General features: G+C 32.3%; 1 protein-coding gene across 1 annotated transcript in view; it reads right to left on the bottom strand.

Moving 5' to 3' along the window:
- Positions 1–25,291, bottom strand: part of LOC113373992 (endothelial lipase-like) — a 41,759-nt gene that overhangs the window by 6,182 nt on the left and 10,286 nt on the right. Inside the window, exons 2-5 of the mRNA XM_026614251.1 lie at positions 15,100–15,373; positions 14,107–14,263; positions 13,647–13,850; positions 8,765–8,976 (exon numbers count right to left, since the gene is read on the bottom strand). Of these exons, the coding sequence (XP_026470036.1) occupies positions 8,765–8,976; positions 13,647–13,850; positions 14,107–14,263; positions 15,100–15,373 (847 nt within the window). The remainder of the gene's footprint in view (positions 1–8,764; positions 8,977–13,646; positions 13,851–14,106; positions 14,264–15,099; positions 15,374–25,291) is intronic.

The raw sequence follows: 25,291 nt of genomic DNA, 5'->3' as shown, positions 1-25,291 counted from the left end.
ATTAACAGGTTAATGGAATCCCAATTCCAGGCAGACAAAGAGTATTTGCTTATTGATTTACCAGGAAAACAGTTTCATCAAGTTTGTAGTTAAAATTAGACAATATAACTACCACTATGAATCAATTATAGAAGATCGAAATAAGAAGTGTTGGTTCTTTCATTGATCCATAGATGACTTGCTTTCGATGACTTGGTAGCGACACCATAGGAATGACAACCAATGGTATCATGGCCAATAGAAAACGTCCACGTTGTTAAGGTTAGGGTATATGACCCAGACCCATTATCGAATAACATTCACTTAACACTTGTTTTGTGACAATATTACATGTAGTGTAAATGTATAAATGAATATACTATATTATTGTTATCAATCTATGTTTACATACAATTAATTAATGACTAGTTTTGACTCAAAAGGGAGAATATCAGCGGGAATATAAGGCTATCATGGCAAAATGGATTCGCAAACCAAGGCAGGAACAAAATTCTCTGTGAACTATTTTGGCTTTGCAAACTTAATCTTGTTTCCAGAAACTATTGTTCAAGAAACTGTTTACAATTTTACAAGATGTTCTGACAATAAGTGTATGTATCGAATTATGTGCAACGAGTTTTCAATTAGTGCAACATAACAAAATAGTAATTTATGCTTTATAATAATTTTAAATATCCATCAATGACAATGGCTTCTTCCTATCGAAAAATTTAATTTATCTTTTTAATTTACTGTGCTTTTACCAGTATCTATAAGCGAATAATTAGAATGAATATCTTTATATAAAAATGGATCGCAAAATGTGTTGGTAAGCGCATAACTCAACAACGCCTGGACCAATTTGGCCAATTCTTTTGTTTAAATGTTTGTTGAAGTCCAAGGATGGTTCTTACGGCGAGAAAAAATTGAATATAATTGCCGAGAAACCTCTAAAAACAGCCTTTTCTTTTTCTCATACAAACGTTTTCTAACTAAAACGTAGGATCAATTTGAGCTTTATTGCTATTACAAAATTCCGTATTAAATAGCAAGCACTCACTTTATACTCCTTTTAAACGATTATGCGGATTTTGATAAATCTTTCTGAAGTTTGTTAAGGAAATTTCTAGAATGTATATATGATGATTATAAGTACCTGGATGTTTGTGCAATATTATAGAAATAAATGGAAAAAAATGTAAAATACTACATGTCATTGTTTGCATCGAAAACAAATGAAAACTATCATCTGCCAAAAATTTCAATTTACTTATGAACCTAGACAATATTAGAATATGTATAATAAATTTATGATTATGAATAAGAAAAATGAAATGTATACATTATTATTGCCAAAAGGCAGCTGAGATGTATGGCAGATTGAATAATACACATATAAACAGGATGTGACAAATTAATTCACTTAAAATATGAAATTAAGTATTAATCAGGGCCGGTTCTACCTTTAATGCGATGCATGCGAAAAATACGAGCGCACGCCTTCGGGGCGCCAACACAAGATTTGGATATTAAATTTTCAATATAGTTTTTTTTCAATATTTCAATTTCTTTGCATCTTTTACTAATCTTTCCACAATATTTTTAAAATTTGTAAAAAATTCACTTTATAACAACGAATGGGAAAGTAAAGATAAATACATACAATTCGGTTATCATTCGGTTACAATTTTGAATATCTTAAATAATAAAGAATTTAATTAATTTAATCCAATATGAAGTACCAGTGTTTTGTTATGTTATGGTTATGTTATACCGTTCAAAAGACTTCAATTTCCAATATATCTGGGAATTGAGACTTATCATTTTATTTAAAGCAGTTCTACATTTAACATCGCTCATATTATAAATTTTGGCGTGAAGAGTAATTTAAAAACAATAATTATTATTTTTAGGTAAATGGTAAATATTAGTATATTATATTAAAAAATTGTAGACATGGGTATAGGACAACGTCTGTCGGGTCATCTAGTTAATATATAAAATATTTGCACCGAATGATTTGTATTTTGATCAAAATTTAAATTTTTTAGATGTCTTATTTTATTCACCAAATTGGATGCTTTCTGAATAAAAAATATTAAAATATTAACATAAAAAAATCCGACAACTTATGCATAAGATCCAATCTAATATTTATACTTCGTCATGGTTTGTGGATATTTCACGTTCATTCAGCTTTACACATATTTTAATCCCACTCTAAAAAATTTACGATTAAAATCGCAGTCTGTGATCAGTGATGAATCACTTAATGAATAATCATAATACATTTTACATCTCTTGGTATTGTTATAATTTATTTTTCATATTGAATTAATACTGTGGATAAATGTGGGCCGGGTTTTACCATACCGCAATTGCGGCGAATTTTTAATTTGATTATATTTTCATACAGCAAAATTTATAATATGCGTTTTGTTCGAGGAGTTTACAGCAGAATACTAACGGGTAAAACCAGTTTAAGAAATATATGTAAATTTGATGTTGCTCATAATTACATTGCATGGATAATGATTTTATAGTTCAATTAGAAATTAATATGGATTTTTACGCAAATGTGTAATTGCACATTATTATTGCATAATTATATGAAAGTGCAATTAAGTCATTCAATTATTTAAATAAATACATCGCATGTCAAAGGTCTTGAATGAATTCCAAATATTAGTGGAGCACAGAACATAATTTCGTTTTGCAGAGGGAATGTTATTAGAAACGACAAAAAGCATATGATATATCTTTGCTTTTGCAAACATAATATTATTAGTAAATTAATAAAAATCTAATATCATTTAAACTATCAACAATCAAAAACTTTAAGAATTCCAACCTGATAGTTATCAGTATAATAATTCAGTGGCGTCATATATTTTGTTTTGTATCAATTATAGATAGTTTAATTTAAATTGTTGTAATAATTTTTTTATGTAATATTTTTACAAAAAATCAGAAATTTCTGTTTGACAGCAGCGTGTGCAATTCACATATTGCTACGTTTAAAGAAATGTTATTGAATTAACTACCAGTGGAGTTATAGTAATCGACCAAAAATCGAAAATAAATTTATTTGCACATATTTACGTTTCTAAGGTTTCTGAACATTTTGACATATCTCAGAAAAAATGGATGTATATATGTGTGTGTATGTGCGTATGTATGAATACAATTTTTCTTTCACTATTTCTGGCTCACAGATTACCTGATTCGAATTATTCAAAAAATAGTCGATTCCTATTGATAGGGAGACGTGCTGATTAGTTTTGTGCAAAGACTGGTCCAGTAATTTCAAAAAATATTGTTTTTAGAAATTTCAAAGCTCACTTATATATGAGAAATAAATAATTTTGACTTAGCAACTCAGTTTATATAATTCTTAGAAATATAATATAGATCCTTCATTCTAACTCCGCTTGAATAAGTTTTTATTATTTACTTTTTACTCTTATATTTTTTCTATAAAATACAAATAATGAAAAATACAGTATTCATAATAAATTATTTGAAAACTTTTAAAATTCGTCGAATATTTCATTACAGTACGAGAAGTTCTAGCAATTTGTCTAAAAGCACGATGCAATGCAGCACTAGTTCATTCTTATTTATGATCGTATTTTGACCAGGGTTATAAATATGTTTCATGCATATTTTATGTTAAATGGAAGCAATTTAATTAATTTTTTTTTTATTTCTAGACCACCTATAGTGCACTAATTTTTATCTGTTTTTGCCTTATATTTTACTACTATTAAACACCCTTCTGACGCAAGAAACATACTTAAAATTGTTCGAAGTAACATGCATAAGAATGTTGTTCTTAATACGAAGACAGAATTTAATGCCATCCTGCTTCATGTTAAGTTTATTATTGAGAGTTACTATTTCATTTTATCATGTTAATTATTCACAAACCGCAGTTAGTTATTTTGTTATAATTTTTGCAGTATATTTATTGCATTCATCGGAATACGCATTTTAATCACAGGAATTATCCAAGAGAGGCTTACGAAGAAATAAATTAGCATACCTGATCATATATGGGAGCACTTGATGAGTGTAATACAAGAAATTCCCACACGGGTTAATCCACTATACGCAAACAAACATTGCAAATAATACCAATTTCAAAATTTATTTTCTTTTCGAGAATCACTTGGATTTTTAGCGGTTTGACCTAATGATCTAATTTGCATGATTCAATATCTTTGCTTGTTTACATGTGCAATTATTGTTAAATTTTCTATTTGCATATAAATTGCATACATTGGAAATACTTATTTGCACAGATATAAGGACCGCTAACAGACAGTAATCAATATTTGCAATGATAACTTATGTTTACATACTTCTTCATTTTTACATACTTTCAATATAGTATCTAGTATTTTACATAATATTGATATGATCTCGCATATTTTTATTTGTCATACAGACAAAAGTATCCGTTATAGTATACATTTTTCATTATTTTTCGAATGTACATTATTTTTCATGGGTATTTTGTACGACATATATAGGCTTACAATATACTATGAATATTAAACAAATATACAAAATGTTCGTATTCATGTACAAAAAAAGCAACATGTTTTTTTTTTAAAAAAGTACAAATTTCTCTAAAGAGATAATTAACTTTCCGTAGGGCAAGTTATAGTAATCGCAAAAAATCGAATTTTTTTTTATATATATATTTACGTTTCAAAACCTTCTGAACATTTTGGCATATCTTAAAAAAATGGATGTATTTGTGTGTGTGTATGTGTATATGTGTGAGTGTGTGCGTGTATGTGTGTGTGCGCGGATACAAATTTTCGTCGACGATTTCGGGAACACGGATGAAGCGATTTGAATAATTCAAAAAACATTCGATTCGTATTGATAAGAAAACGTGGTGGTTAGTTCTTGGCGATGACAAGTCTAGTCGTTCCGAAGATTTGGGGCAAAAGTGCCAAAAACGGTAACTCAGTTTTTAAGGGAACGGAGCGTCCGATTTGAATAATTCAAAAAACATTTTACTTGTGCATGAAGGCAGGTATAGCGGTTTGGGAGATCTAGTAAAAAAAGTTAAAAAAAAATGCCATTTGGCGGTCAAAAATGATCATTAGACATATGCACATCAAATTATCAGATCTTTTATAGAAATTTTAACAATAAGAATAAATTTTGTTTACATTCCTATGGGTTCCGTACCAACGTTCATCCGTTAGTCCTCACATATTTTTATTTTACTTATTTTATTATACTTTAACTATTCAATATTAAATAGGTGCAGGTTGTAATAATTTTTATTTAAATTAATATATCGTGAAATCTACTGATTATATTTATATGAAAGAATGATTGATATATTCTATAAGTATAAATGCAACAATAAAAATATACATATGGAAATAATTAAATATATATATATATATATATATATATATATATATATATATATATAAAGATATTCCCATGTATAAAAATATATATGAAATTTTGTTGATTATAAAACTTTACAAAATGCCATAATCATTTGTTGCTCTCAAATTTACTCTTAGCTCACTTGATTCCCACTCAGTGTTGTTATCACACTAGTTCAAAGATGCCCGAAAACACGTTATATTTATTTGGTGGGAATTCAAATTGTAGCAGTGTCGTGAATTTGACATCTTCTAGCACGTGAAATCTTACACAAATTTATTAAGGTATGAACACAATCGTAGTCCACCACAACTGGATAAGAGTCATCTGGCATAATCAGTGAAGTTAGTAAAATATTATACGAACTTGTCGATGGAATTTCTCGGGCAGTTTTCTTTCCATGGTAGACAACTTGGATGAAGTATATAAATGCAGTTTTAAATACAACATAAATCCAGATCCAGCTCCAAAATCTTAAGCATCAAAAGACGATTTGGCGAGTTAAAGGACAAGCAGAGGCTGAATCGCGATTCCAATAAACTTTTTGGTGGTGATTTCAGTTTATGACCCAAAGTCTTGGCGTAAATAGGACGGCAAGACACTAATAGTCAGAACTAATTATGGTGTAAGCGATAACCCGAGATCTGGAAATACTGAATAAGTATGCTAGACGGAAGTCAAATGCATCAGCATTTACTAGCCCTTTTAAGTAGCCAACAGAAGACCAGTGATTAGGACGTTGCACCATAGCCTATATTTTATAAATTCTTAAACCATGCTCAATTGCTATCTTCATTGTAAATGTCGTCAGTGATTCTCAGCAGAGGGGTACGCCTGCTGTTCGCAGGCTTATTGTTCCTAAGTCATTGGTCTAGACACAGATCAAACAAATTTTACGATCACTAATCAAATAATATTGAAATTACCAAAAATATAATATTTCGACTATAAATTGAGATTTTTAGCCTACCGCCTAAGTTGGATATGGATGCTCACGGTGAACAAATCAAATTTTAAATCTGTTCAGTATTTTAGGTATTCATTGCGGCCAAACAACAGGTCTGGTTCAGTCAAGTCTTAACATCATGGTTCGTTTCAATACCGCAAAACTTTTGCTGCAAGAATAAACAATTTCTGCACGTTTTTTGGGTGTAAAGCGACACATATTGATGGCGCACCTTGAACCCCCAAGAAAATCTGCGCTATTTTTCGGGGAAAAAATTAATTGATTCATATTATTTATCCGAATATACAGCCAAATTAATTGGCTCATTATTATTTTTGTGGCTAAAAATATGGACGTTGACGAAGTTAATATTAAGATACAACAATTTACAATTTAGTATACAATTACCATGCGATATGATGTCTTTTAAATCTGTTGTAAATATTGTTCATAACTGTTATTATTATCATTATTATTATTATTATTATTATTATTATTATTATCTTACTATTTCTATTATTGTTATTTTGTTATATTTTATTATTTTCCAGGTATTATTTTATTATTCAGAAATTTTATTTATAATATTTATTAATTTTATTTTTATTATTATTTGCTTCTATTTTATATTAAATCATCATTTACGGATATTATTTTCATGTAAATTATATCCTTTGCATTCTTATTTATTTAAATTTATGTTATTATTTATCAATATTACTAGATGTTAATTATTTAACAGTTGTAATAATTATTGAAATTAAAAAAAAACTATTTTTAATGAAAACAAAATTGTATATTATCCGACGATGTTTTTCAATTTAATAGGATATCATCATATAATTTGCCATTGAAGATTTATTCTTACGTGTAGTTTGAATACTCCGAGATTATGCAATGATACCCGTTCGGTCAACAGGAAGATAATAGGAGATATATTTGAAGCAACAAGATTAACTGGGAGGTTTAATGTGCATTTCTGGACTGGATTTAGAATATCAATATTTTTAGGTTCAGAAATGTGGGCTAAAACGTGGACGAAAATTTTTTCACTTTTCTGCGATTTACAAAGAAACGGCTTGTCCTCATTTTTTTACGGTAGATATCATAGTCTTATAGATCATACTAAAATATTACGGCCCTACGACAACTCGTCTAACTTAAAAAAATCGCCAAAGTTTGCAAAAATTAGTATCGTTGTTTTGGTATTTGTCAAAATTAGACCTTCCTTCGACTTTTGCTCAAAAACGCCTGAAGCGATATCAGATATTTAAAAGCCATTCGATGTATCTCAATGAGAACTATCGCTTGTCAGTTTTGTGCGACGATCTGCCAAGCTGAATCTTTGTAATTTGGAAAAAACTTTTCGTTCACATTAAATCATACTACCGATTCGACTTTAAAAAATCATAAACTGTACGAAAGATATTAGTTGGTAATGATACTGATTAGTTTTAGATGAAAATCTGCCAAGTCGTTTTATTGTAATAATCTGTTGAAAAAAATTTAAGCCGATTTTTATGGAACTTTTTTTTGTGATATATATCATGGTCTTATAAAACTTACTAAAATATTGCGGCTTTACGATAAGTAGTTTAATTTAAAAAATCGTAGTTAAAATTAAAATTTGACGATTTATTTGGTACCATAGAGTATTTGGTCTTAATGAACATACTAAACCATTAGTCCTACGGAAACTGGTTCAGTTATAAAAATTGTTGATTTTTGAAAATTTGGTTTTAGAAAATATTCTTAGTTAACGTGTTCGTTCGTTTTCAATTGTGTGTACTAAATCTACTCGGAAAACTTTTAATCTCTCATAAATTAATTAATTTTTATTGATTAAGTCGATTATTTACACATATCGGGAAGTTCATGTGACTTGCCTCAAGGTTATATACCAACTAGTTTAAAAAAGTTCTTGAAACGTATTTAAAAAAAATGAATATCAAATTTGTAATTACTTTACAAAATCTTACAAAAATTTATGGGAAAATGTTGTTCGAAAATAATTATTTGAATGGAAAAATATTTTGATGAGGTATTACTTTATATGAATCTTAAGATAATAAGTAAAATAGTTATAGAATAAATAATATATTTTTGTTTTTTTATTAAAATAATACTTTTTTATTAAAATAATACATACACAGTGTTACGTAATCAACTAAAGGATTCAATAATATATCAACATAAAATAGATTAAATAGAATATATTCAGTAGATTTAGTTAAAAGCCGCTGCAAAGCGTAGCCGAATTTGCTATTATATACATACATATGTATAACAAATGTATTCTGATATATATGTATATATAAATATATATATTATTTTTTTATATATTATTTGTCTATTATTTGATTTATTATTTGAGCCTAATCGATTTTATTTTCTGGTGATAGTATTTTCTACATTTACTTCACCCATAGCGTAAGGTTTCTTTGCGGCTGTAACGAGGTAAAAAGCGCCTCGCGCGCTTTTGTCCAGCCTGTCTCCCATGACTACTTCTTCGCCGGTTTCGCATTTCCCTGTTATAAAGGCGCGCCAGTCGACACATCGTCGAGCCAAAAACTCTCGCGATATGACGGATTCAGCAAAGAATTCATGAGCTCTGCCGTGACTGCAAGCCTCTGTTGTAAAAAGAAATGATTTAAGTTGTTGCTGTAATGTCACAATATTTTAGTTTAAACTTGCTCTAAGTGGAATTCTGTCTTAAGACAATTAGGGCATCGTGCCTTGAGGCAAATTGCTGGCACTTCCCGTACCGCAATTCAAAATTCGAATAATTAAAAATAATCAATAATAATAATCAATAAAAGTTGATCAATGATTTGAAACTTTTAATAGAATTTTGAACCATATTAAATCATTTATTTTAAAATATTGTGGAAATTCTGAACTATTTTTCAAAGCAATCGTACTGCATAGTGACGAAATATAGATGCGCGTAAGCGCCGCGTCGCCGTCTAACGCGTAAACATTGGTACGGAACCCTTAGGAATGTGAATAAAATTTATACTTATTGTTGAAATCTCTATAAATTATCTGTTTCTTTGATGTGCATATGTCTAATGTTCATTTTTGACCGCCAAATGGCTCATTTTTTTAGTTTTTTCTCCATATCTCCAAAGTCGTTAGACCTGCCTTTCCAAAAATTTGAACAGTTTTTCATTTTGTCAATACAAATAAAATGTTTTTTGAATTATTCAAATCGGAAGCTCCGTTCTCTTAAAAACTGAGTTACCGTTTTCCGCACTTTTTGTCTTGTATCTTCGGAACGGCTAGACTAGCCTTTGCCAAAAACTAATCAGCACGTCTTCTTATTAATATAAATCGAATGTTTTTTGAATTATTCAAATCGGTTGATCCGTGTTCCCAAAATCGTCGACGAAAATTTGTATCCGAACATACATACGCACATACACACACACACATACAAAATACCAAAGAATAGATGCAATAGTTGACCCAATCTTAGCAGACAATCAGTATGGTTTTCGCAAAGAGCGATCAACTATTGATGCTATAAACTTGGTAGTTAATACCGCCAAGGAGGCAATTGCTGGAACCCAGGGGTGCGAAAAAGTACTGCCTTGTAGCTACATTGGATATAAAAAATGTTTTCAATTCTGCAAACTGGGATTGCATTATGAATGCACTCCGTGACAAGAACGTGCCAGCATACCTCTGCAATATAGTCGCAAGCTCCTTTACAGAGAGAATTCTAATGTACGATTCACGCGATGGTACAGAAGAATATAATATAACAGGAGGTGTGCCGCAGGGCTCTGTTCTAGGCCCTTTGCTGTAGAATGGTATGATGGCCTATTGAGACTAGAGATTCCAGAATGTGTGAAACTAGTAGCATATGCTGACGATGTTGCCATAGTAGTTGTCTCCAAACAAATTGATGACATCGTAAGTCTATTCGATATTACATTTAGAAAAATTAATCGGTGGATGGGAACAATGAATCTCCAATTAGCACAATAAAAAAGTGAAGCTGTTTTTATCACTAGTAGGAAAACAATAGAGACCATCAAGCTAAAGATAGGAAATCTTGAGATCACGTCAAAACCTCACATCTGTTACCTTGGCGTAATGCTTGATGCTCGTTTGAATTTCAATCAACAAGTGGAACACGTTAGTGCTAAGGCGTCAATAGTTAGGACGAAACTTGCTCGACTGATGCCTAATATTGGAGGTCCTAAACAAACCAGAAGGATATTACTATCGTCAGTTGTTACTTCTGTGCTGACATATGGTATCTCCATATGGGCTGATGCTCTTAAATCTCAAAAATCAAGGAGAATGGCAGGGCCCTTATATCGTCTCAGTGCTATAAAAATTGCTTGCGCATTTCGCACAATATCGGCGGAAGCAGTGTGCGTGATTTCAGGAACTGTGCCTCTCTTAGTCTTAGCAGAGGAAAGACGGACAATTTACCAAAGAAGACATCAACAACTGAGTCCTGAAAAGTTTAAATTAGAAGAACGGCTGAACAGCATTGACCGATGGCAGCAACTGTGGGATGTCGCAGTAAAGGGCAGATGGACGCATCGTCTCATTCCTAACATCAAAATCTGGCTAAGTCGCAAGCACGGCGAATTAAATTATTATACTACGCAAATGCTATCGGGGCACGGCTGTTTTCGAGCCTACCTACACCGCTTCAGGCACGATAGCTCGCCGGATTGCCCATATTGTTTGGGCGAAATCGAAGATGCTGAGCATGTGTTCTTCGTGTTGCACACCACGATTTGGTGCTCTACGAGATGGTGTGGAAAAGACATTGAGATGCAGAATTACCCCAGGTAATGTTGTTGGAGAGATGCTGACAAGTGATGCTGCTTGGAACGCCATAGACAGATTTGCAAGAGACGTTTTAATGGACCTGCGTTCTATAGAGAGAGAAAGGGCGAATGGGACTTCGCCCATTTAAAAGATAAGTATAATGTTTATGAATTATAACATTGATTATAACAAGTTAAGAATTTATTTCATTCTAGATCCTCCCCCCACGAAGTAATGCCTAACGGCGGTTTCCGTGGGAACCAGAGGCAAGGGCAAAGCGGAGGTTTTAGTCGGTATTATACCAAGGCGGTATCGAGTCCGACATACCCAGACAGAAGACCGTAAAAATTTTTATATATCTTTACGTTTCAAAACCTTCTAAACATTTTGGCATACCTTAGAAAAAATGGATGTATGTGTGTGTGCGTGTATGTGTGTGTGTATGGATACAAATATTCGTCGACGATTTTGGGAACATGGATGAAGCGATTTGAATAATTCAAAAAACATTCGTTTTGATAAGGAGACGTGCTGATTAGTTTTTGGTTAAGTCAGGTCTAGCCGTTCGGAAGATACGGGGCAGAAGGTGCCAAAAAGGATAACTCAGTTTTTAGGAGAACGGAGCATCCGATTTGAATAATTCAAAAAACATTTTACTTGTATTAACAAGATGAAGAACTAATCAAATTTTCATGAAGGCAGGTCTAGCGGTTTCGGAGATCTAGTAAAAAAAAGTAGAAAAACAGCCATTTGGCGGGCGAAAATGATCATTAGACATATGCACATCAAATTATCAGATGTTTTATAGAGATTTTAACAATAAGTATAAATTTTGTTTACATTCCTATGGGTTACGTGCCAATGTTTATCCGTTAGACGGCGGCGCTTCGATATTTCCTCTCTATGCAGTTCAAAAAAAAATCAGAATTTCCAAAATATTTCAAAATAAAGAAAAGAAAAAGAAAAGAAAAAAGGTAAATTTTTGTCAAAATTTTATAGTTTCTCAAAAATGTATTTTTTTCAGAGTAATTTTTTTTCAAAAATGTTAATCTTTTTAAAAAAAATAATTTTTGGTACGAGAAGTTTCAGCAATTTGCCTTAAGGCACGATGCCATGCGCCCCACTAGTTGTTATCATGAATCATAGAAAGAGCTTGTAATCCCCCGTTGAATTGAAACTGATATTAATTAGTTGAGTGTTGAAATATTATTAATTTATATAGTTTCAAGAATCTCATATAATATTTGTGATTGGTTTATTTTTGGAAGCCATCGACCAATTATATATTGACCTGTAATTTAGATGGGTCGAATTCAAAAAATTTGAATTTCTTAGAAAGACGTATTAATGGTAGAAGGACTATTTGTGGACATGATGCATTATAATGGAAGATAATATTTGATACTTCAAAATAGTGCAATAAGTATTGTTATTGATATTCTGTATGAAGAGAATTAAAATATATTCATATAATTTCATTGGACCAGGGTTGAGCCTTAGGCGTTAATAGAATCATAAAGAAAAAATGATAATGATCAAATTTAACTATGTGTATGTGACATATTGCATTAGTATCAAATCAATTAAATTTAAGATGTTGGAAATTTTAAATTTGTGACAATACAATTCTGATATTTTGAAACGGTCTAGTAGATATTTACCAAAATATAATGAACATGATTATCTATTGATATATTTCGGATAGTTTTTGTATTTTCAATATGAGTATGAAATGAAAAAATTGATTCTTTATCATAATTTTTTCAAAAACAGTTGCACTTAAAAGCTATTTAATGAAACTCAATAAACACTCGCTTTAAATCGGATTAGCACAACAGCCTTTATAATTACCCAATGGGTGCAAATTTTTTTTTATCTAGTTTTCGAAAAAAATAGAACCCAGTCTGTTCAAAAACTGTTCGAAATATATCTGGATCTAAGCTGATTAGTTTTAGTAAATATCTGAGGGCCTGCTTCTTCGAAATTAATTGTTAAATTTTTTAACATTTTTGTATGATGATCGAGATCGTGGACTAAATGAATGTCTAAAATATACATGCCGATAATATCGCCTTAATAAAAAATTCCACTTGTACCAAGATTTCATTTTATATCTATTTATTAGCCAAAAATAATTATATTTTGGTTCTGATAAGAAATTGCTGATAAGAAAAAGCTATTATAATAATATTTTTTATTGTGGAAACCAACAAGCGAATGAAATTGTTAACAGTGTTCACCACAGCCTGCAATAAAAAATCGCGAGCGTTTTTAAAATTATTGTTTTCATTGTTTTAAAAATGTTTTATAATGTTTAAATGTTTACAAATATTTTATCAAATCTATGTTAAGGAATTAATTGCAATCAATAAAATTATTTCTACTTCAGAGTTATGTGTGCAAATATGTAATTACTATATTTGATAGTATACACTAATTACTTATCTGAAACAATGTGATCAACTTCCTAAGTTCAAGAGTAAATTAGTGATTTATAGAAACTCACCGACGATTTCTGGGTAACCGCAACAGCAACCCGGCTGACTAGGTGCGCCGCCGTTGGGGTAGAAATCAGCGTGGCCTATAGGGTCCCAATAACCAAGGACACCACCGCAAGTGTGTATCACGTCAACAAATTCAGCATCTGTGAGGTCCAGCCTTCGATCGGGGGATGAAAGCAATCGAAAGCCGGGTAGCGCAGGGTCTAAGCCTAAGATAAATTGATTCAGGCAAGATCATTAATTAAGCAAAAGGAAAATCGGAACTACTAAGTAAGTTAATAAAATGAATATTAATACAGTTTAAAATATATTTTTTGTCTTTGGCACGTTAACTGTTTTTGCGTCATTTAACTGATGTGCGAGATCACTAAAAAAGGGTAAGATTTCAAAAATATTTGGAAATCTAATATATGTCAAGATCAATAATTTTTCTCAAATTTATTTCAATATTATATATTGAATTACCAGTAATTCTTGCAAGCTTGCCAGTGGTGACAAGAGAACCAGCATATCCGGCTGCATGGGCACCGAGACTGTGACCCACCAGGTGGACTCGATTCAAATCAGCTCCGTGGTGCTTCACCAAATAATCAAGCAGACGGGCTAGTTTTCCGCCAACAATCTAAAGAAACTCATATTTTAATCATCTACAGATAATACAATGATAATCACTTTAATGGAAATCGTCATGCCAATAGAATAGTTATTTAACTTATGCATATACATACACTAGCAAACCGGGCGAACTCCGTTTCACCACCAGATGGTTTCATTTTATGTAACAATTCGTTTGGTAATTAAAAGATGAAAGAAAAATTGCCTGCTGTTGAAATTGAATAAAAATTTCAACAATACGCGTGATTGATTTGATGGTTTCTAATTGAAATGATAGGAACTTATTTTTTTTACTTTTTTTGCACAATTTCACAGTGAACACAATGCCCGGTTTATCACCTGAAATTAACTGAGCAGAGAACAATGAGTACCTGTCAAACAAATGAGTGGCAGTCAAACAAAAAATATTAGTTTGCATGCTAAGTATCAGAGATGACGCTGTATGTGAGAAAAGAAAAAGTGTTTTCCGCTTTTCTGTTAAAATCTTTCTTAAATTTTCTTTGCTATAAACCGCGCGAAGCCCGAGACTCTCCAAAGAACGCAAAATCGTCGAAATCGGTTCGTGCATTCTGGAGTTATATCGTCAGGAAGGAAAACCCGACTTATTTTTATATAATAGATATATCAGAAATGACATATTATATCAGTCTTAATTAGTTAATATATAAATTAATTAATATAATAATAAGCCAAAAATGATACGGGTATAGTTGATTTTAGATTTAAAATAAAATTTTATGATGATTAAACTAAAATACCATAAAAATTTCCACTTTTTATAAACAATATTCAATAAACTTCTTTTGATAAATGTATCAATTATTAAAAATTATTAACTCTTACTCTTGTATCCTGCATTGGTATCGGATAAAATAAGTTTGAACTGAGTGGTGCCCAATCCACAACAATAATATTACAATCTCTGCTTTCCAGATAAGAGTTTCTGATGTCAACTGCAAAAGACGAATTTCCTCCTGACATCCAGCCATGAATCAATACCTTTGTCTCCAAAGCCGGGTTGAAATTCTCGATAGTCAATAATGAGGTTATTGGGTCTACTTCGTTTTCACGTTCTACTGGAGGAGGTTCTAATGACACAGGCTGCTTTGAAGATGATCTAAAATATAATATTTAAAATAATAGAGATGAGTATATGAGTGAAGATGAATTACTATGAAGATAGTATTAAGTTTATTCATTCATAATTTTTGCTCATTTGCAACCTGTAATAATAACTAGTCGCATTATGACTTATGGTAAGTTGCTGGAACTTTCCGTACTCCAATTAAAAATTCTAAGAATGAAACTAGTTCATAATCAATCAAACTTGATCAATGATTTAAAATTATTTAAAATTATTAATGAGATCATTAAACTATCATATACTATTTGCGTGCTAAATTGCGTGCTGAAATAGAAACGGAAGGTTTATAAATTTTAATATCTGTTTACCTATCTACCCTACCATTTCACTTGTGTTCATTCAATTGCTCTGTTCTCTCAAATACTTTATTTTTCATGTGCAGCTCAATTTATTCTGTATTTCCGAGACGACTAGACCAGCCTTTGCCAAAAACTATTCAGCACGTTTCCCCATTATCGAATACTTTTTAAACTAGTAGTGTAAGGCATCGTGCGTTAAGGCAAATTGCTAGAATTTTTCGTACCATTCATTTTTTTAAATTAATTTTTTTTTAAACTTTGAAAGAATTTGATTTTTGAGAAATTTTACATTTTTGAAAAAAATTTACTTTTTTGGTAAAAAAGCTTTTGAAAAAAAATGTTTATTTTTTATTTTAAATTATTTTGGAAACTTTGAATTTTTTTCAAAGCTATCACACTGCTATACGGATGAAATATCAAAGCGCGTAAGCGCCGCGTCGCCAATCATTTACTAGATCTCAGAAACCGCTACACCTGCCTTCCCAAAAATTTAATCAGGCTTTTATCCTCTCAATACAAGTAAAATATTTTTTAAATTATTAAAATCGCACATTCCGTTCTCTTAAAAACTGAGTTACCCCTTTTGGAACTTTTTGCCTCGTGTCTTCGAAACAGCTAGACCAGCATTTGCTAAAAGCTTATCAGCGCGTCTCCTTATCAATACGAATCGAATGTTTTTTAAATTACCCAAATTGGTTGATCGGTGTTCCCGAAATCGTCGACGAAAATTTGTACGCACACACCATATACATCCATTTTTAAGGCATGCCAAAATATTCAGAAATCTTTGAAATATAAAGATATAAAAATTTGCATATTCGATTTTTTGCCATTACAATAACTTATCCTACGGGATGTTAATAATTTAAAACTATTAATCCGTGGGCCCGAAATAGTGGATAAATTATTGCCTTATTCCTTTACAATACAGTCGCTAGCTACTTTGCAGACATTGATGAACTATTTACAGAATATTATGTATGGGTGAGACTGGAAATTCCGCCATATGTCAAACTAGTAGCATATGCACAATGATGTAGCTATAGTCGTTGTGACCAGGCACATTAATGAGATAGTAAGCTTATTTGACATAACTTTGAGAATAATTAGTCGCTGGATGAAAACAATGAATCTGCAATTGACACAACAAAAAAGTGAAGTTGTTCTTATAACAAGTAGAAAAAAAAAATAGAGACCTTCAAGCTAAAGATAAAAAATTTCGAGATTACATCAAAATTTTACATTATTTACCTAGGATGATGCTTGATTCTCGATTAAATTGTAATCAACGGGTGGAACACGTTAGTGCTAAAACGCCAGTAGTTAGGACGAGTCTTGCTCGACTCATGCCGAATTTTGAAGGCTCAAACAAAGCAAAAGAATCATTACTATCATTGTCGATTACTTCGATTCATTTTATGCTATTAAAATATAATAGCAAATAGTCATTTTTTTCAAAACGTATATTATTCTCTGTTAATATTTTATACACTGAAATTTAGTAAATATTTATAAAATTTAGTAAATATTTTACAGTAAATATTTAATATTTAAAATTTATTAAAAAATACTAGAGGTGTAAGGCATTGTGGCTTACGACAAATTGTTGGAACTTCCCGTACCGTAACGAAATGTTCGAGCAATATTAAATGTTTTCAAATAGATTATTATAAATATTGTAACATTGTCTAATATTTATAAGAATTATATGACCTGAATTGCAAAGTTATAATTATTTGTTTAAAGTACATTAGAACTTCAGTCAGAATTAAAATTAAAATCTAAAAAAATCTGAATTATTTTCGATGTACAAAAAAAATTTTTTTTTGGAAAAAAAAATTGGAAAAAAAATTGAAACAATTTTTTTTTTCCAAAAGCAATTATTTTGTTAAAAAAGCAGAAGTTCTTTGAATCATTTAAATAGGACGCTTAGTTCTCTCAAAAACTGCCATTTATTGCACATTTAGCTATGTATCTCCGAAACCGCTGAACCTGCCTTTGCCAAAAACTAATCACCTCTTTTCCCTATAATTACAAATCGAATGTTTTTAGATCATTCAAATCGGATACTCCGTTCTCTCAAAAATTCGATTTGTGTTTTGTGCACTTTTTGTTCCGTATCTCCGTAATGGCTAGACCTGCCTTTGCCAAAAACGAATCAGCACATCTCTCTGTTAATAGGAATCGAATGTTTTTTGAATCATTCAAATCGATTGATCCGTGCGCCCGAAAACGTAAACGAAAAAATGCGGACACAAAAAACACACACTCACATCCATTGTTTCTGAGGTATGCTAAAATGTTCAGAAACCTTCAAAACGTCGAGAAATGCTAAAATTTTCAATTTCGATTTTTACGGGAAGTTAAAAATGTATTAGTTATTTTTATAATGTATGTTTATATAAATAACATACCTAGTATATAATTCAAAAGTAATCAAATGTTCTTTCCTATTTTTGATTCTCCAGGACCTTCTGGTTGTTGCAAATAAATCACACGAGGTTTGTAATTGCCATCAGGAAAATACATCCATGTCTCGCCGTAGTCCTTAAATCGTTCGCGAAGATCATTTTTATATTCTTCACAATACGTCTCTGTAATACAAGTCTAATTAAAATTAAAAATATTAATTTATATGGAACTGTACAAATTGCAAAAATTATTTCATTCAACTGTTTGTGATCGTATTTTCTACGCATGATTCAATTGAGAATATTCATATTTTAAGAAATATAATATAAATATTTATATTGCAAAAGTTATATAAATAAACCTAATTTATTAACCATTGAAGTTTTGTTTTTACTCCGAAGTAAAACAATTAAGAGAGTATATTAACATAATCAACTATAAATGTGTCCAGATTTGCGCACCAATCGACTTATTTTGATATTACTGTCTTATTTTGCTATAAACGAATTGTAAGATAATATGAATGTTATTTGAAAATAGTTGTATAAATATTCATATGGTAATATTATTTGGTTATATTATTTTTGTTAAAAGTTTATTTTCTGAATATTTTACTAAAAAGTTTTGATTTTACTAAAACGGGTTTGATTTGAACTCGCCTTATTCGGTGCATTAGGAAGCTCATTGTAAATTTTGTTAATTATTTAATTATTATTAACGATTTATATATTTTTGGTAATTATTGATTAAAACCATTTTTTCTGGCTAGAATTTTTTGGTAAATCCCTTTATTCAAGCTTGAATAACTAGTTATTTCAGCTTTTGATTAAAATCGTATTATATTGATCTTTTTTAAATGAATTATTTTAGTTAAACCAATTAAATGAATTTTAAATAAAAAATAAAAACTACATTATACTTATACATTATTCTCACCTGGTATAAAATAAATCACAAAAAACACAATATAAAAACGCAACATTTCTACAATATTCTATTCTTTGAGTCACAATAGTTTATGGCAAAAAATATTAAAAGAATAAACTTTTATAAGTGGCAAGCATTAGGAAACTGACTAGTATTTCCAGTTTATTTATCAAGTCCTTGGAAAATTTCATAAAATTCAAGTTAAAACAAAACCATTGTTTTTAGAAGGAATGGTCAACTCGAGGGCGCTTTATCTATAACTGTATTCTTATGCAAATTTATGCGTTTGTAATTTCATGCGATAATGCTTTAATTCGTTTACCAAAATTATTCTAATAAATTAAATGTAAAAGATGTAACAGCAATTATATGGTCATGGAAACGCTAAAAATTGTGGACTTTGATTTGAATGCTTTACGATTACGCAAATAAATGATTGTGCTGATTAGTTTTTGGCAAAGGTAGGTCCAGCCATTACAAAGATACAGAGCAAAGAGTGCCCAAAATAGAAATCGAGATTTTGAGGGATCGGAGTATTCGATTTGAATGAACCAACTAGTGGTGAATGGTATCGTGCCTTAAGGCAAATTGCTGGACCGTAATTAAAAATCTTGGTACGGAACCCAAAAAAATGTACACAAAATGTGTAAACATTATTAAAATTTCTATATGATATCTGATAATTAGATGTACATATGCCCAATGAACATTTTTGACCGCCAAATAGCATTTCTTTAACTTATTTTTATTAAGAGTCCATAATCGCTGGACCTGCCATCCCAAAAATTTAACCAGTTGTTCATCTTAAGGTAATGTTTTTTGAATTGTTAAAATTTGACGCTCCCCGTATCTTCGGAACGGCTAGACCTGCTTTTGTTAACAACTAATCAGCACGTCTCCTTGTCAATACGAATCGAATGTTTTTTGAATTATTCAAATCGGTTAATCGGTGTTCTCAAAATCGTCGACGAAAATTTGTATCCGCACACACACACACACATACAGACACATACACACCTGGTAGTTTAAATTAGGTTGTCGTGGGAACAAAGTCGTTACTATTTTATTCCATAGTCGTGAAGGCATTAGCTGGCTCAAAAGCTGGCTTTTGAGGCGAGACATTACAATCTTATAAGGCCTTCCCCATGGGTTTTCCTCGACTTTATCCAGAAGTTCTTTTCAGCACCTGACTTTACTATGTTTGATAGCTTAATTTAGTTGCCGACGTGCCTGTTTGTATTCCCCTGCCATTTGTGCAGAATTTGTGAAACTATATCCTCGTTGAGAGATCCTTCTTTTCTTGTAGCACTCTTTACGAAGAGAGCTGATTTCTTGAGTCCAACAGTGCACATATTGTCTTTGATTTATGCCATGTTTACGAGTCATACTGATATCACAGGCTTCGGTTATTCTCTCCATCAGCTCTCTAGTATGCTCACCTGCGTGTTCTTTTTATTTTTTACTCTGGTATGCTCACCTGCGTGTTTATTTTATTTTCTACCCAATGGCTTTAGATATCTTCACATGTCTTCTAATGTTTCTATTTGTTGATATTTCCCAGGTGATTGCATTGTGGTCACTAGTAGTGTAGATACCTAGTACATCCCAATTGCAATTTCTTCTGATAAGGCTATTGCTAACAAAAGTATGGTCTATTATTGAGCTTGCACCAGGTAACATATATATAACTGAATAATATTCCACCAATAACACTGCAAGAATTGATGGAAGCTTGTCATCGGGTTGGAAATAGTGAGGCACCGGCATTAGATAAAATTCCTAATATTACCTTATAAACATTAATTATGACTTCTCCGACAATGTTTAATGCCTATAATACATATATGAAAGAAGGAAGTTTTTTACGAAAATGGAAACAGCAAAGATTAGTGCTTCTTCTCAAAGGAAAAAAACCCCAGATGACCCATCATCCTACCGTTCGATATCCATACTGGATACAGCTGGTAAATTTTTTAATAAATAATTCAACAAAAAACAGATGCAGTAGTTGACCCAATACTAGCAGACATCAGTATGGTTTTTGCAAAGGGCGATCAACTATCGATGCTATAAACTTGGTAGTTATTACCGCTAAGGAAGCAATTGCTGGAACCAGATGGAAGGGGGTGCGAAAATGTACTGTCTTATATCTATATTAGATATAAAAAATGCTTTCAATTCTGCAAACTGGGATTGCATTATGAGTGCACTCCGTGACAAGAACGTGCCAGTAAACCTCTACAATATAGTCGCAAGCTACTTTACAGACAGAATTCTAATGTACGATTTACGCGATGATACAGAAGAATATAATATAACAGAAGGTGTGCCGCAGGGCTCTGTTATAGGCCCTTTGCTGTGGAATATTATGTACGATGGCCTTTTGAGACGTGAGATTCCAGTTGTGTGAAACTGGTAGCATATGCTGACGATGTTGCCATAGTAGTTGTCTCCAGACAAATTGATAAGATCGTAAGTGTATTTGATATAACATTTAGAAAAATTAATCACTGAATGGGAACAATGAACCTCCAACGAGTAGAAAAACAATAGAGACCATCAAGCTGAAGATAGGAAATCTAGAGATCATGTCAAAACCTCACATCTTTCACAATGGCGTAATGCTTGATGCTTGTTTGAATGTCAATCAACAGGTAAAACACGTTAGTGCTAAGGTGTCAATCGTTAGGACGAGACTTGCTCGACTGATGCCTAATGTTGGAGGCCCCAAATAAACCAGAAGGATATTACTATCGTCAGTGGTTGCTTCGGTGCTGACATATGGTATCTCCATATTGGCTGATGCTCTCAAAACTCTAAAACCAAGGAGAACGGCAGGGCCTATATATCGTCTGAGTGCTTTAAGAATTGCTTGCGCATTTTGCACAATATCAGAGAAAGCAGTATGCGTCATTTTAGGAACTCTGCCTCTCTTAGTCTTAGCAGAGGAAAGGACAATTTACCATAGAAAACATCAACAACTGAGTTCTGAAAAGTTGAGATTAGAAGAACGGTAGAACAGCATTGACCAATGGCAGCAACTGGGGATGTCGCAGTGAAGGGCAGATGGACGCATTCCAAACATGTCTGGCTAAGTCGCAAGCATGGAGAAGTAAATTATTATACTATGCAAATGCTATCTGGGCATGGCTATTTTCGAGCCTACCTACACCGCTTCAAGCATAATAGCTCGCCGGATTGCCCATATTGTTTGGGCGAAATTGAAGATGCTGAGTATGTGTTCTTCGTGTGCCCTCGATTTGTTACTCTACGGGACGATGTGGAAGAAATATTGAGACGAAGAATTATCCCAGGTAATATTGTTGAAGTGATGCTGACAAGTGAAGCTGCTTGGAACGCCATAGACAGATTTGCGAGAGAGGTGCTAATTGATCTGAATTCTATGGAAAGAGAAAGGGCGAATGGGTCTTCGCCTATTTAAAAGATGAGTATAGGTTTAAGAATTATAACATTTATTATAACAAGTTAAGAATTATAACATTCTAGATCTTCCCCCCACAAAGTAATGTCTAACGTCGGTTTCCGTGGGAACCAGAGGCAAGGGCAAAGCGGAGGTTTTAGTCGGTATTATACCAGGGCGGTATTGAGTCCGACATGTCCAGACAAAACACCAGCCTGGGATGCATAAAGGCATTTCCTTCGCTATACAAAAAAAAACGTACACATACACACACACGCATACGTCAAATATTCAGAAACCTTTGAAACGTGAAGATATATAAAAATTTTCATTTTCGATTTTTTTGCGATCACAATAACTTGCTCTACGGGAAGTTAATTAAAATGTGCGGGATAAAATATGAAAATTTAAATAAAACGTGAAAATGTAATATAAACATATTTTGGCACATAATTGATTTGTAATATTTCTTCAAATTTACCTCAAAGCCAATGGAAACTGAAACTAAGAACTATTTTATTTTCGTTTATTATGCATAAACCCGCGGAAAATTCACGCTGGAACCATTTGGTGATGAAATAATAGTGGTATAACTGATCATGAATGTTAATTTAAAAAGTTAAGTTCGTAATTTAGGGTTTAGGCTAAACAGAATCCTTTAGCATTGCACATTTTCAAAACCAAAAAAGCTTACAGAACAAAGTTTAGATTTTGTTTTTTTTACACTTTCAAACGCGTGGGCGCCCATGATGTACAAAGCTCAGAAAGGCCAGATCATAGTTTTCAAACTTAGCACTCTAAGAATCACTAGTAAAAAAGCTTATAGCCTTACAAAAACACTCTTTTAACCTATTATAGTAATTGTCCAAAAATCTAAAATGATGATGAATTTTTGCGTATCTTGCAGAGGTTTATAAACATTTGGCATACTTTAAAAATATGGACGTATGTATGTATTTTTTGTATAGCGAAGGTAATGCATTTAGAGACCCCAGACTAGGTCTTTTGTTCAGGTATGTCAGGCCTAATACCGCCTGGGTATAATTCCAACGCAAAACCTTCACTTATCTCTTGCCTCTTGCCCCGAAAAAACTGTTAATCATTACTTTGTGGGGGGATTCTTTTAATTATACTTTTTTCCTCATTAGTGTCATTCTTCTTTCCGAATATCACAGTTCTATCAATACCTTGGTAACGAATATGCCAGCATACATCTGCCCTTTACTGCGCGTCATTCTTCCATTATCATTTCGTCATTTGACACTCGAAGCGTACGGACGTGCCTAGCGCTAGCGTTGTTCACTGTTGTGACCTTTAGACTGACAGATACATAACCTTACCGCGTTTTGTGCTGATTTTGTTTGTCGTTCCTTTTTTGATTTGTGTATATTGTGTCTACTTATTTTCTATTTATTGTATTACAAATATTTTCATTTTCCATCTGTGCAAAAAGTGAAAGTTTTTCCAAGCCCTATTGTAGGCCCCTGCACTGACGGATATATAACCTCACCGAGTTTTGTGTTGAATTTGTGTTTGCTATTTGTGTTCAATTGAGTGAATTGTTATTTATATTTGTCTATTTGATTTATTTACTTTTTTCTCATTTTTTTTAGATAGTGGTTTGTACAATGTTTTTACTAGAAGCCAAGTTTCAATTCTAGTACCATCCAATTGGATGAATCAGTAGTCGGGTGCCCTGGCTGCAGGTTGAAGGACTCGTTGATTAACGATCTGAGAGAGCAACTGTCATCTTCCAAGGCCGTGTAGATAGTCTTGAGCTCAGAATAAACAAAGCCAGTGGTGTGCTTGACATGATGAGCTCTGACGAAATCCCTGCTCGATTTTCTCACGATTTTGCTACCACGTGTAATGAGATCTCAATCCCTCCTACAAAGGCGGAATTGGATATACAGGTAATTAGGGATGAATTTGCTAAGCTCATGTCCAGTTGAAGCTCCTCAAGCATCGCGTTAGTAGTTCATTTAGCAATGATTGTCAAAAAGTAAAGTACTCTTTTTTATCCGATAGCCACGGAAGAGGGTGGGCTGAACACTTGAGAACTTTTCTTGGACCTCAGTTTAGTATTTTCAGCATAGTCAAGCCTGGTGCCCCAATCTCTGGGGGTGGCGTGCGACATTAGACATCTTGTGTCGGATTATGCGCGTGAACGACTATGTTGTTATATTGGCTGGGACGAATGACTCCGATTCCTCTTATGCTATTCAAGGTGCTTTGGAATCAATCTGTCATTCTTGTCGGAATACAAACCTGTGTGTTTGTGACAATTCCCTACCGATTTGATGATCCGGGTCTTAATGCTGCAATCTTTGATGCTAATCGTCTGATTTGTCGTAATTTAGGTTATGGCAAGTTTGATAATGTACGGGTGTTTGATGTCAATCGCCGCATTGGAGTGAGGATTACACCAGTCATGGCTGCACTTTGCTTCTTAAAGCAAAGTGAAGCTATCAAGGTTGTTAGCCAAGCAATAATGCTTAGGGGCCCTAATCGGTCATGTTGTGGCTCACTACCTTCAGAGCCAAGCAATTCCTCAGAGCAAAACAATTCCTTTCGGAATTAACAATACCTCATATTCAATTTCTTCCCACGAATAGCATTTCTAATATAACATTTTTTTTCAAAATATACAGAAATTATTCGCCTAAATTAAATAAAAGAAAATAATCACCAAAAACAAAAATTTTGATGTCTTGTGTTTTGCTGAACATTGGCTCAAAGAATCTGAACTTCAGTTGGTCAAACTAAAAGGTTTTCGTTTGCAGTCCTACTTCTGTCGACAAAAATTTTGCTCATGGCGGTGTTTGTATTTTC

This window comes from Ctenocephalides felis, unplaced genomic scaffold (genome assembly GCF_003426905.1).
Source record: "Ctenocephalides felis isolate EL2017-DRISC unplaced genomic scaffold, ASM342690v1 CF-g0.4_SCAFFOLD_01604, whole genome shotgun sequence".
Lineage (NCBI taxonomy): Eukaryota > Metazoa > Arthropoda > Insecta > Siphonaptera > Pulicidae > Ctenocephalides > Ctenocephalides felis.
This window is presented reverse-complemented; position numbering and strand designations above follow the sequence as displayed.